General features: G+C 46.0%; 1 protein-coding gene across 3 annotated transcripts in view; it reads right to left on the bottom strand.

Moving 5' to 3' along the window:
- Nucleotides 1–14,886, bottom strand: part of STIM1 (stromal interaction molecule 1) — a 193,041-nt gene that overhangs the window by 16,799 nt on the left and 161,356 nt on the right. For all 3 annotated transcript variants that reach the window (XM_082628873.1, XM_082628874.1, XM_082628875.1), the window contains exon 6: nucleotides 4,361–4,538. In XM_082628873.1, the coding sequence (XP_082484999.1) occupies nucleotides 4,361–4,538 (178 nt within the window). The remainder of the gene's footprint in view (nucleotides 1–4,360; nucleotides 4,539–14,886) is intronic.

Here is a 14,886-nt window from a genome sequence, read left to right as displayed (position 1 = left end):
AGATATATTGAAATGAATGGGAAAACTGTCTCTGCTGCTGAGGTACTATAATCTAGTCCAACATAAACAAGTAAACAGATGGGTGCACACAGTGTGATAACTTCTATGATAGAGAGATATACAAGGTGTTGGGTAAGCCCCAGGGATGGGGTGATCAACTCTGCCTGAAAGGAGTCAGGGAAGGTGAGGCCTGGGGCTAGACCCAGAAGAAAGAGTAACAGTTGGCTAGTCCCTCTGGAAGAGGGAAAGGACTTAGCCACTGTCAGGTCTTCCGATCTTAGCAGGAACCACCAAGTTACCGGGGAACTAGGATAAGAGGGGGAAAGGATGAGGAAGAAGACAAGTGATATATGGCTTAGACTTGAGGTACAGAAGAGGAAGGATAGGCTACAGAACAAGCAGGGCCCACAGAGAAGAGCACTGACCACTGAGTTAATTAAGCAGGTGAAACAGAAGAGGCAGAAACAGAACTCAGCCTCTAAATAATCCCAAGTCCAGATTTGCCAGTGACTGAAGCCTCAAAAGATGTGGTGACAAGGAGGGAAGAGGAAAAATGTCTAGGCTGCAAGCTTCCTGCTGACAAACTGCAGCCTTCTGTCTACTTTGCTCCTGGGGGGAAAGGGAGTTGAACCTCCTTAAGGTATACAGCAGGTGGCGCTACATGCACAGCTAAAAACAAATCAGAGGCGCCATTTCCAGCCCCATCCCCTTCCCCTTGCTGAATGTCCTCCTTTATTGTATTCTTCCATGACCCCACTGCTTGAAATTACACCACTAGGGATTCGATTCTTCACTGAAATATTATCCTCTCCGGAAGCAGCCTCTTCTGAAAAGCCTGTGATATGCCTGTCTTCTCCATACAATAGAGAGCTCCTTTAAAGTAGAATCAAAACTGACCCACTTTCATAATCCTAACAGCATCTAATAGAGATGAAGATCAATAAATACCACTGGGTACAGAAATGAGAAAATAAATATACAATCAAGCCTTGTCCCACTCCATCTCCTCCACAGAAGACTGAGCATCCTGAAGGCAGCAATCAGTTACCATTACAAGCAAGAAAATTAGGCAGCCTGACTGCAAGCCCTGGCTCTAAGCAGCTGTATGACTATGGACAAGTCTGTTCCCTGGACTAGGCCTGTTTCTTCCTTTTTAAGTGGGAATCAAAATTCCTGCCTGCCTCAAAGAATTATCTTGAAACCCAATGAAATCCTAACTGGAATGCACATGTAGCATTACATTTATTCACCCAAAATATCAGGAACTCTGTAAAAAAGCTCTTTGGTGGCTGACAGTGTAGTCCTGCCAAAGTGAGGAGGGACAAGGAGGCACATGGGCTCTGGACACTGTCAGAGGAGGATATGTGTGTGCACAGGTGCAAGCCTGTCTTTGGGGAGTGTGTGCATTCGTTTCTCCAAGTGCCGCAGTGGTCATTTAGCTCTGGAGGCCGTGCGGAGCAGGGAGGGCTGGGAGCTTAGTTTTATCCCCAAACTTGGAATGTCTCCTGCCTAGATTCTTTGCCTTTGGAATGAAAACAGTACATGTTTTTCAGACAAATGAAGAATGGGGACTGCCCACATAGCAGCATTTAGCCCCCATTTGGAAAAGGGCCCAGGAACAAGGGGGTCCAGCAAAGTAGCCAGGAATCGGCTCAAAGATAAAACTCCTCTTGCCTCCTAGAAGTCCAGCCCATGGAAATGAATCTGCTAAGGCTGCCTTTATTGAGGCAGCACCCTGTGGGTGTCGAAATTCCTCGCTTACTACTTACTGACACTCACCCTCTCTGAGGTTTCATTTCTTCAACTCGAAAATTGGGATAACAATACCTACCTAAGAGGGTTGTGGTGATTAAAAACAGTAATACATTTAAGTACTTAACAATACCTAGCTCTTAAGAAATCCTTTCCCCATCCCTCCAAAGCAAATTATATCTATCATTTTAAAATAACAGAAAAGAGCCAGACTTCTTCATTCCTTTTTACATGGATTCCTGCAAAGACTTCCCAACTGGAGCCCCTAGGCTGTTGGAATGGTTTTCTAAAAGACAGTCCTGAAGTAGGCTTCTCCTTTTCTCAAAACCAAAACAAAGCAAAAAAGCCAAATACCTACATTGACTCTCTATTGCCTTTTGCATCCTGCTAAATTTCTCCATGTGAGTCTGTAGGTGCCAGGGATCTGGCCTCACTCTATACATTCAACCAGAACTACCAGGTTACATCTTTCCTATCCGTCTTTCAAGGCCACCTCCTCAGACTCCACGTCCACTCATCTCCTACCTCTGTGCCCTTCCAGTCCTTGGAGCTCTCCTCCCATAAGCTGGCACTAAGTCACTGCTCCTTCTTAAGTGTGAGCTTTGGGGCGCCAGGAGCAGTGACTTCCTTACAATTCCCTGCACAGACCTGGTTCCTAGACTTCAGGAAGTGTTGGGTTGGCCAAAAATTTCGTTTGTTTTTTCTCTGTAAGATGGTTCCAGTAGCGCTTAGTTGTCTTTAACTTCATTAGAAACAATTTTGTTAGATTGCATTGTGACAGCTGTCATATCAGCATGCATTTAAAAAAAAAAACTTATCAAAATTGGTGAATTTTTGTGTAGCCATTTTAATATTGAAGATGGAAGAAAAAAGCAACATTTTTCAGCTTATTATGCTTCATTATTTCAAGAAAGATAAAAATACAAATGAAACGCAGAAAAAGACTTGTGCAGTGTATGGAGAAGGTGCTGTGACTGATTGAACATGTCAAAAGTGGTTTGCGAAGTTTTGTGCTTGCTGGATGATGCTCCACGGTCAGGTAGACCAGTTGAAGTTGATAACAATAAAATCAAGACATTAATTGAGAATAATCAACATTATACCACGCGGGAGATAGCCGACATACTCAAAATATCCAAATCAAACGTTGAAAATCATTTGCACCAGCTTGGTTATGTGAATCGCTTTGATGTTTGCATTTCACATAAGTTAAGCAAAAAAACCTTCTTGACCGTATTTCCACATGCGATTCTCTACTTAAATGTAATGAAAATGTTCTGTCTGTAAAACAAATTGTGACGGGCGATGAAAAGTGGATACTGTACAATAATGTGGAAGGGAAGAGATCGTGGGGCAAGTGAAATGAACCACCACCAACCACACCAAAGGCCAGTCTTCATCCAAAGAAGGTGATGTTGTGTATATGGTAGGATTGGAAGGGAGTCCTCTATTATGAGCTTTTTCCGGAAAACCAAACGATTAATTCCAACAAGTATTGCTCCCAATTAGACCAAATGAAAGCAGCACTCAACGAAAAGCGTCTAGAATTAGTCAACAGAAAATGCATAATCTTTGATCGGGATGACATAAGACCGCATGTTTCTTTGATGACCAGGCAAAAACTGTTACAGCTTGGCTGGGAAGTTCTGATTCACCCGCCGTATTCACCAGATATTGCACCTTCAGATTTCCATTTATTTCGGTGTTTACAAAATTCTCTTAATGGAAAAAATTTCAATTCCCTGGAAGACTGTAAAAGGCACCTGGAACAGTTCTTTGCTCAAAAAGATAAAAAGTTTTGGAGAGATGGAACCACGAAGCTGTCTGAAAAATGGCAGAAGGTAGTGGAACAAAACAGTGAATACACTGTTCAATAAAGTTCTTGGTGAAAATGAAAAATGTGTCTTTTATTTTTATTTTAAAAACCGAAGGAAACTTTTGGCCAACCCAATACTTAGGTTGGCTGACTGACTGGCACCTTCTCTTCACAGCTTGATCTTCTACAATAGTTTCTAAGCCATGTTTTATTTAAACAGAATACCAGACTATCAGAGCTAGAAGGCCCTGGTATTCTCCTAGTTCAATGCCTTTACATTACTGATGAGGAAATAAGTCCTAGAAAGGAAAGGGATTTACCCAAAGTCATACAACAAGTGAGTCTCATGAGATTTAGATGCTGTACAAGAAAGCATGAAAGGTATTAGGAAGACAGATTTGTGAGGTTTCTTTGGGAAACAATGAAGAACAGTTAATTATGTCTACTCCTATGGGAAGGGAAGCAGGCCAGAGGTGGGACAGAGGATAGAATGACCCCTAACAAGTCATCCAACCAGGGAAGCTCAAGACCTCTGACAGCTCCACACTTCTCCCGCTGAAGCTCCGAGGGAGAAAAGATAGAAGTAAGCTTCTGCCCTGGGGAGGAATACTTGCCTGTGCGAATGAAATGGCAGGAACCTAGGCTCTGATGCAGGTTTGGAAGGATGACATAGCCTGGGCCTCTACGTCGTCGGCAGGGTCTCGGGAGCCAGACGGCCCACAGCGCAGGTGGAAACTGGAGGCTCCCAAGAGATGGCAGCACCAGGGCCGTGGGGAAGGGACGGGGCCTTACCTTTCCTGAAGGTCGTGCAGACTCTGCTCAGCTCGGTGTAAGCCCTCCAGATCCTTCATCATCTTCTTCATGTGCTCCTTGGAGTAACGGTTCTGGATATAAGCAAACCAGCAGCCGCCCACACCAATAACGATAGACACCACAAGCATGAAGTCCTTGAGGTGATTATGGCGGGTCACTGCCAGAGAAGAAGGGCACAGTGAGTCAGGGTGCCCACTACACACTTAGCCTTGCAGACTCTGCTGCACCCCCTCCTCCACAAAGCCTTCCCACTCAGGAGGAATTCATTTCTTTTCTTAGACACACACTGGCCACACTCTGTGCCTACTTCTCTACTAAGTCAAGGCCTAGTTTGGAAAGGATGAGAGGCCTTAGAGCAATACAGGAAGCTTACTGGATCATACTCTCCTAATATGCAGTGAAGAGAACTAGTGCCTTCTCAATACATCCCAGACATTCTGGGCTGCGATGAGCCCATGTGCCCAGATACAGTGGCTTCTACCCTACAGGGTAAGCAAGGCTACAGTGCTACACTAGGTAGAAGGGGATGGCTGGTAAGGGTACAAAGCAATGTCACTAGAGCCTGAGGACTGGCTGTGGGACTGAGATTACTGCAGGAGCTGGGTCTCCTGGACTACGAGGCTATTCTAGGTACAAGGTACAAAGACCAGAGCAGGTAAAGGTCTGCAAGTCTCATCTACAGAGAGCGTTTCCAGGTTGCGGCTCAGCCCAGAGACCAGGTAGAACAGGAGTAGCATCAAGAGATTGGTACACATTAAGACATTACATGTGCCAGGAAGAGAGAATACCTCCAGGGAAGGCCTGGCAGCAGTCTGGTGAAGTGTGAGGGCCCTGGCCGCTAGCTGGGGTTCAAAGCAATGATCAGTCTCCAGAGCAAAACTGAAAAGCTAGACAAGGAATAACATCAGAAGATAAGAGTAAAAACCATGTCCTAAGAACTGAGCCAGCCAGAAGAGGGGCAGTCCTGGAGCCTGAGATTGGTCCTGGTGTGCCAGACCTGGGCTCTCGGCCACAGCAAAGGAGACTGAAAGAGACACCAGGAGGGAAAGAGGCTGCTCCTGTAGGACCTGCCTGCATTGTACTCCACTTGAGATAGAGCAGCTATGGCTCAGAGGGGCCCCAGATGAGAGAAAAGAGGTAATGATGTCCTGTGCACAGTGGGTCACCTGGTGTTGGGGAGGGGGAGGCAGGACTGACGGGATTTCCATGCCCAGTAAGGACAAGGGGCTGAGGGGAATCCAAAAGGATCCAGAGGAGCCACCGAGCTGAGGCAGGGTCTAGACAGCAGGAAAAGACACATGTAGCTGAAATCCCACTGCATGAAGCTGAGGCCCAGTTTGACAAAAAGGGTTATATTCATAGCTCCTCATTGAAAGGCTGAGCAATAGGACCTGGGGATGGTGTGGGATCAAGGACAGATTAGCACATTCTATTTCCATCCAAGGGAGGGGAGTTACTAGGTCCAGGGTGTAGCCGTGTCCTTTACGTGTTTATGCCAGACTCTAACAGAGAAAACTGAGGGTCCTCTAGCGGCCATCCTCTAGCTTCCTGGCAGGTCTATACTTCCAGCCATTCTTAAGTCCCCCGCTCTCCCGTCCTTCAGGTCCCAAGAAGGGATATCTCTGCAGCACAGTGAGCTGCCTTCCTTTCTGGAACACACCTGCCTCCTATCCAGCCTCTACCAAAGGCTGGGGTACTGTTTGTCTCCTCTGTTTATTAAAGACTTTTCATCTTGGCTTCCCAGGGTTTCTCACCATCAACATCCCCTTTATGTTCCTACTCAAAGTCAAAGGTACTCTGTTCAAACAAGACTCCATGTGACCAGCACCCTCCCCCTATTACCTCCAACACTTCAAAGTTCTTAAGGTGGGCAGACAGATTGGGCATGGATCCATTCTATTCAGTCCCTTATTCTACCTTCTCTAGATCGATTTGAAACAAGATCCTAGTTTTCCCAGCTTCATATTCTCATCCAATGCATAAATAAAAATACTGAATGACCAGGGGCAAGGATAGGCTCTATCAGTCACCCCCTGGGTCTCTTCAGCCAGTTTTGACTCCACTTAAATATACAAGCATCCATCCCATATATCCCTCTTCCTTTTCAAATGCATAGCTGAAGCTCAAATATACTGCCTGTCACATCCCGTGGGCTACCAAGCTTGGTGGGAAGAAAATAAGTCTAATCTGGCTGATTTACTCTGTGGCCCCTACTGATCATCACTTGTCTGTAGGCCAGTGCCCAGCACAGCACTGACCAGCACACAGAAGGTATTCAATAAATATTAGTGGGATTGAATCTTCACTGACAAGCCTCAAGTGTGATATCTCCCTCTCTTTAATCCACATAAGGACAGAAGGGAAATAGAGAAAACATAAAATGGAACAGGCATTTATATTCATTTCAAATTCTCACAACTATTCTATAAGGTAAAGTCTTCCCATTCTGTAGACCAGAAAACTGAGGCTCCAGAGAGGCACTGACTTGCCAGAGTCCATAAAAAGTGACAGAGCTTGGATTCAAATCCAGCTTTGCCTGACTGCACGGTCTTCCTGCTACACTGCCCTTTCTCATTGTTCTCATTGTTTCTGTTTTACTACATGCAAACATCTCTCACCATGGAGATGCCTATATCCCCTGATCTAGCCTGAGTTCAACTCTAAGGATTCCAAGGCCTGAGTTTTCCCCCGAAACAACATGCTGGGAGCTGACTGTGGCACTGCCACCAGGACAGTGAAGATCCAAAGGCTGAATGGCCAGGCCTTTGAGGTTACACGTAAGGCCTCATGTAGAGAAATTTTTGTTTCATCAAAGGAAGCCTCTTGCACTGAGTATGAGGAAGTCTGGGTTCTATGCTTGCCTCTGTCCTAATTCATTTCCCCCATCTGGGTCTCAGCTTCCTCAACTGTAAAATGCATTATCACAGAATTACTAAAAGATCAAATGCATAGTTGTAAATGAAAGTGCTTTGAGGTGTTTGGAGACATTCAGATGGGCATATCCCATAGATAATAAAAAAAATGTAGGGCTCCCCTGGTGGCGCAGTGGTTGAGAGTCCGCCTGCCAATGCAGGGGACACGGGTTCGTGCCCCGGTCCGGGAAGATCCCACATGCCGCGGAGCGGCTGGGCCCGTGAGCCATGGCCGCTGAGCCTGCGCGTCCGGAGCCTGTGCTCCGCAACGGGAGAGGCCACAACAGTGAGAGGCCTGCATACCGCAAAAAAAAAAAAAAAAGAAAGAAAAACAAAAAAGAATGTAGATGTGGGATTTGAGGAAGAGGTAGGAGTTGGAGAAGTAGATGTGAGAATTGTCAGTTCCCATCAGTGGGGCCCCGGGCTGAACCCCACAGTCCTAAGGGAATCTGTGATGGTTAACTTTATGTGTCACCTTGACTGGACTAAGGGATGTCCGAATAGCTGGTAAAGCATTATTTCTGGGTGTGTCTGTGGAGTTGTCTTCATAAGAGATTAGTATTTGAATCGGTAGACTAAGTAAAGAAGGTCATCTTCACTAATGCGACTGGACATCATCCAATCGTCCACATGCTACTAAGGGCCTGAACAGAACCAAAAGGCAGAGGTAGGGCAAATATGCTCTCTCAGCTTGAGTTGAGACATCCATCTTCCCCTGCCCTCTTACATCAGCTCCCCTGGCTCTCAATCTTCAGACTCAGACAAGGACTCACACCACCAGCTCCCCTGGTTCTCAGCCTTCAGACTCAGACTGAATTATACCACTGGCTTTCCTGGGGTCCCAGCTTGCAGACGGAAGATTGTGGAGCTTCTTGGCCTCCATAATAGCATGAATCAATTCTCATAATACATCTCCTCGTATATATATCTATATACATATCCTATTGGTTCTGTTTCTCTGGAGAACCCCGACAAATACAGAATCTATAAACTATTGTGTCAGAAAAAAAAAAGAGGGTAAAATAGGGAATTTAAGAGTCTAGTCTATGCCTTATTAGTGATGTACTTCTTCCTATCATAATCCCAGTCCTATTCTTCAATTCCTACCACTTTCCCAGCCTACCACAGTTCACAGAGGCCTGCCCATTCCTTCTCCTCTGAACTAGGATTCCCTGACCAGCCCACTCTTTGGACAGCTAAAAACATGTATTATCTCAAGGTCTGTCCTGTGTGTTTTTCAGCTTCCATGGCAGTCACCTTCTGGTAATCTGTGAGTTCCTCAGGACCAGGGCACAAGACTTACTTATCTCTGTAGCCTCATACTTAGCATAGAGGCTGGCCAGAGCAGGTACTCAGCAAAGGTGGAAAGGAGAGAAAAAGGGAAGAAGAAAGGGAGGTTTTAGCAGGAAAGGGGAGGTACAATATAAAGTGTATGTGGAAGGCAAATAAATACCAGCTCCTGGGATCAAAAAAAATACGGCAAGCTGTCCTCACAGCCCCGACAGGAGCTCAGCTCTCAGAATCCACCTCACACCAGGGAACACAGCCACAGAGAAACCATGGAGGTTTCATGAGAGCAGAGGTGGCTGGCTAGGTGAACAGAGCGAACCCAGGGAAGCTGGTTAGGAGCTGGGGAGCCAGAGGGTGGCAGAATTCCCAGCCTGAGTGCTGCAAACAGATTTTAGCAAAATCAGGTCAACTGTTAACACAATCAGGCCTGAGGCAAGGGAGGAGGGTGTAAACAAATGAGATGCTTACATGTGAACACAGTCAGGGGTGATGGTGAGGATTTTCAGGGTGCCAGTTAGCACTGAGAACATGAGCCTCCAATAATTATCACTTTCTGGAATCCCCTCTCCCAATCTATTCTCTCCACCGCTCTACTGCCCACAGTACCCCATGCCTGGCAGATACAGATACTCACCCCTTACTGCTAAAGTATGTGCTAGGAGTTTCTCTTGTCATTTACACAGCCTTCTGTGCTGAGGTATCTGTTTAACCTGTAAGAACTATTTCTGGGCCCTCCTCCCTTCTGGTTGTAGCCAAAAACTGCCTTAGCTGTCTCACCTATGCACAGACACTACATAGGGAGCGGTTCTGCCCACAACTAAGCTGGGCCAGACTCTTCTCCCACCTCCCCCAGCCTCCTTCTGTGCAACTTCTAGCATTCATCTCCTGGCACTTCTTCCTTGCTGGGCCTTACACTGAGTGCTGATGACAGATGAACAAAGCTGTGTCTGCCCTCAAGGAGTTTCCAGTTTAAAGAGTAACAGACAGGAAAACAGATTGTTATACAGAAAGCAGGTGCAATTACTTTGCTGTGCACCTGAAACTAACACGATATTGTAAATCAACTATACTTCCAAAAAAAAAAAAAAAGCCAAATCTGAAATAACAAACAAAAAAGCAGGTACAAAGGGCTGTGAATCCCCAGAGGAAAGTAAGAGGGAAGGGTTGAGCATGCCTGGGAAGGGTTGAGCATGCCTGGGAAGAGGCTGGAAAGGCATCCTAGAGAAGGCTTGAAGGGTGAGTTGGAACATAACAAAAAGGAGAAAGAGGGTAAGAACAGAGCTGACAGAGACGAGAGCAAGCTGTGCCAGAGAGGCAGCTACTCCTGCTTACTGAGGACTTTTCCCTATTACCTGAGCCACTGAGGAAGAAAGACAAGGCGCAGTCTCATCTTTTCCTCTACCACAGCTCCCCCGGGCCTCGCAATTACTGGGCAGGCCTCTCTCTGCACCCTTCTCTGCACCCTTCTCTTTGTGCTAAGAGCACAAAGGGCACACAAGCCCTTAGCCCGAGACCAACCACAGCAGGCATTACACTAAAAACAGTAGCTACCATTTACTTAGAGGAAACTGGGACACAGAGAACCTTAGGAATGTGCCCAAGGTCACAAAGCGAGTGAGTGATAGAGGCAGTTTGCTTGATTTCAAAGCTGAAACTCTTATATCTTGTTTCCTCTAACACAAGTAGAGGGTGGGATAATACAGTAGAAAAGAGCACTGAAGTGTAAGTTAAAGACCTAGGTTTAGGGGCTTCCCTGGTGGGGCAGTGGTTGAGAGTCCGCCTGCCGATGCAGGGGACACGGGTTCGTGCCCCGGTCCGGGAAGATCCCACATGCCGCGGAGCGGCTGGGCCCGTGAGCCATGGCCGCTGAGCCTACGCGTCCGGAGCCTGTGCTCCGCAACGGGAGAGGCCACAACGGTAAGAGGCCTGCGTACCGCAAAGACCTAGGTTTGAGGCATGGCTCTGTTATTGAAAAGCTGAACGACGTCTAAAAATTCACCTCATCTGAGCCTCAATTTCTCCCTCAGTGAATCATTTGCTGCCCTAATGAGACATCAACTTAGGCCCCAAACTGAACACCGTCCTTGGGCCTCTATGTCTCAGAGCACACCTGACACCTGACTAGCGGCACGGCCAGGAGAGCCCCGGGTGGCCAGCCTGGAGCCAACTCTGCAGGTGGAAAAGACAGGAAAGCACCTGTGCTGGCCACATGGGGAGGACTGAGCTGTCTGCCATTGTCAGGACTCTGGGCTGAGCCAGTGTGATCCCTCTTCCCCCTTCCCAAGCTCTGAGGCTGCCGTGGGCAGATGGATCCCACTCACTCAGCAGACACTCCCAGCTACTGTAAACAAAATTTTGATTTGCGATTTCTCAAACCTCAGACCGAAGGTGGGATTTTCATTAAGACTGGGCGAGGTAGCCATGACTGGCAACTGAAGTCGGCCCAGATGCTCTGGGGGTGTTTACTACAAGCCTGTGGTGAGGCCTGAGAACCACAGCCTGAAGCGGTCACCCTGGACGTAGAACCCAGGTCAGAGCCAATGCAGGCCATCACTCTAAGTCCTACATGAGTGCTGGGCAGGGAAGAGCACTGACCTAGGGATTTCAGTCCATGCGCAAATGGGAAAACAGAGCTGAGAGGGACACAGATCAAGGGATTCTTTGCAGATACCCACCAGGCATGGCCCCGCCCTTGCAGAAGTCTCCTGGCAAAGAGCTTCCTAGTATCTTCCTCAGGTTCCAGCTGGCAATTTTCAAAATGTTTCTTTAAGAAGCATCAGCAGGAAAGTATAAAAACAATCTCTGCCATCAGGACAGCTGCTGGATTCCAAAATCTTAGCTCCCAGGAGCACACCAACTCTATCTGAGTCCTTGAATGAGAGAGCCAGTAAGAGCCTTAACGACCAAGCCCATTTTACAGATGAGGGAAGCTAAATCTAGGCAGGAGAACTAAATTGCCAAAGGTCACTTGATAAGGCAAGGGCCAAATACAGAAATCCTAAAAGTACAGGATACAGGATACAGGAGGAAAGGACAGACCTCCTCCTGTCTTTTACACAGAACCCTTATCAACCAAAGGGTTCTTCCCCCAAATCATGGCATGTACAGCTGAAAGGAATTATAAGGATCCTTTAGTTCAGCTGTTTCATGATCCAAATCAGCAAACACATACTGAGAAAAGTGACCTACACCAGGTCACACAGTGAGTGGCAATTCTGAAGAGACCAAGGTGCTTTCCTAAACTTTATAAGAAGTTCTCTAAATGGAAGTCCAGGAGTTATAAAAAATCAAGTTGTATATAATGATGATGATGATGATGATGATGACGGAGATATAATCCACATACCCTAAAGTTCACTCTTTTAAATTGCACAATTCAGTGCTTTTAGCGTATTCACAAGGCTGTGTAACCATCAGCACAATTAATGTTAGAACCTTATCATTACCTCAAAAAGAAATCCCATACCCCTTACCAGTCGCTTCCCATTTCCCACTCCCTCCAGCCCCTGCCAGCCACCAATCTGCATTTGGTCCCTATGGATTTATCTATTCTGAATATTTCTTATAAATGGAATCATACAATATGTGTCCTTTTTTATGTCTGGCTTCTTTCACTCCCTCAGTTCTTTCACTTTTTTAGGCCACTTTTTTCCAGGTTCACCCATGTTGTAGCATGTATCAGAACTTCATTCTTTTTTATGGCTGAGTAGTATTTCATTGTGTTTATATACCACAACTATTTATCCATTCATCCATTGATGGATATATGGGTTGCTTCCACTTTTCAGCTATTGTGAATAATGCTGCTATGTATATATACTTGTTTCAGTACTGTTTTCAGCTCTTTGGGTACATTCTTAGGCATGGAATCGCTGAGTTATATGATAATTATGTTTAATTTTTTGAGGAACACTATTTTCTACAGTAGCTGAATCTTTTTCATTATCACTAGAAACGTACAAGGGTTCTAATTTCTAATTTCTCCACACCCCTGCCAACACTTACTTTCTGCTTTTTGTTTCTTTGTTTTCACTTTTATTGTAGTTATCCTAGTGGGTGTGAAGTATCTTCTTAGCTCTAGTACCCCTGCTCTGCCAATCTCAGAAACAGTTTTCTGCTGACCTCTGACCTCCCTTAGATGAGGTCATACGCAACCTATAGGCTATATGAAATGAGTCTAGGAGAAGATACTCCTGTCCTGGTATCAGTCTAACCTGCTTCACCAAGGCTCCTCTTGCTGGCTCTGACCTCTGGGACTCAGTACCATGCATGTACTCAGGATTCTGGTTCCCATGCTCTCCAGCCCTAGCTGATTTTTCCATATACAATCCTTGCTGACTTTAACCTGCAGTTTCTAATGCACCCTTTCAGATATGGTAAATCCTATTTTGATACAGAACATGTAACAGTCTGTTAATATGTCTCAGAAGACTAAGGAAGACTTTCAGGCTGCCAGAGACCTCCCCTAACTAAGGTGTGACAGAGGAGAGTCTCTGCAAAGATAGGCTAGCTTTCACTGCTGGGTTTGATTCTTCTGGCAGAAGTGTTCTTGCTGGTGTACACAAAGAGAGGGGAAGAGGCTGTTAATAGAGAGAGTTTAATAAAGCCACTTCCCATTTTTCAAGAGTCAGCTCAAGAGTGATCCTCTCCATAAAGCTTCTTGGTCTGCAATTGCAAACTCCTCCCTACTTTGTGCTCCCATCTGAACTATGGAATGACTTACACGACAGTTATACCACCGTATTTGTTGACCATTTATTCAATTTGTTGACATGCCAATCTCCATTCAGACGGAACTTCTTGAGAGCAGGGACCCTGTCATGCATGGTGGTACACAGTAGGTGCTCAATAAATGTTAGTGGATGAATGAAAGGCCATTGCTCAGTACACAGGGTGGGTCTCATATAAAGAGTAGTGCCTTCGTTGTGTCATTTATTCAAAACGTATAAATGAATCACAAGAAAAAATGTGTCCTAGGACCAAAAACAGGGCAACAAAGGAGATGGAAATGGTCTTCTCCCATGTTGCTCTGTTTCACGCTTTCAAAAGATATATACCTCCTGGAAAAGGCAAAACTATGGAGAAGTAAAAAATCAGTGATTGCCAGGGGTTGAGGAGGAGAGCGGGATAAACAGGTGGGGCACAGAGGATCTTTAGGGCAGTGAAACCATTCTGTATGACACCACACAGATGGATACACATCATTATACATTTGTCCAAATCCATAGACTGCACAACACCAAGGGTGAACCTTAATGTAAACTTCAGGCTCTGGGTGATAATGCTGTGTCAGTGCAGGTTCAGCAGTTGTTACAGTGCACCACTGCGGTGAGGATGCTGATAATGGGGGAGGCTGTGCACGTATGTGGGCAGGAGGTATATAGAAAATCTCTGTAGCTTCCACTCAATTCTGATGTAAACCTAAAGCTACTCTAAAAAATAAAGTCTAGGGACTTCCCTGGCGGTAAAGTCTAGGGACTTCCCTGGCGGACTTCCCTGGTGGCTAAGACTCCGTACTTCCACTGCATGGGGCATGGGTTCAATCCCTGGTCGGGGAACTAGGATGCCGTGCAGTGTGGCTAAAAAAAAAATGAAAATAGGGAATTCCCTCGTGGTCCAGTGGTTAGGACTCGGGCTTTCACTGCTGTGGGCCTGGGCTCGATCCCTGGTTGGGGAACTAAGATCCCACAAGCCGCGTGGCCAAATAAATAACTAACTAAATAAATAAAGTCTGTTAAAATTTTTTTAAACCACAGAAAGTACAGACCCATCCACCTCTATTGAGATATCAGCTTGGGCACTTGTCAAGTCAAATGCACGGACAGGGAAATGTTATACTGCCCCTGACCCTGGCTGCCAGCTGCTTCTCTGGACTGGTTTTTGGCTCTACAGCATTCTGCTGCTGGCATCCTCAATTGATGCCAACAGCTCCCAAAGGGCAGGGAGTAGGCCCTAAGAGCCTGTTTGGTCAAGACTAATTTTCTAAGAAACCTTACTACTTCTGTGCTGAGTTCACTTAGAATAAAAAAGGTTGGTAAGGTTGGTCCTTCCCACCTCGCAGATCTTCAGGAGTTGAAGCACCTAATACCCTCAACTAACCCTGGGTTGAAGAGACCAGACTTCCTTGGTCCAAGTGTGTCTCTATTGATTCAGTGAAAGCCTGCTTAATCCCGTTTGTTTGTCCAAGGACACAAAATGTTCAGCCATCAGTTCATACCCTCTGCATATCCACAGCGAGAGCAGGAACAGCTTAAATGGCACTCAGCCCCTTTTGGGTTACTCTTTATACCTGAGCATGCCGTT

Source organism: Mesoplodon mirus (assembly GCF_964341445.2).
Source record: "Mesoplodon mirus genome assembly, chromosome: 7".
In the NCBI taxonomy this organism is placed as follows: Eukaryota; Metazoa; Chordata; class Mammalia; order Artiodactyla; family Ziphiidae; genus Mesoplodon; species Mesoplodon mirus.
This window is presented reverse-complemented; position numbering and strand designations above follow the sequence as displayed.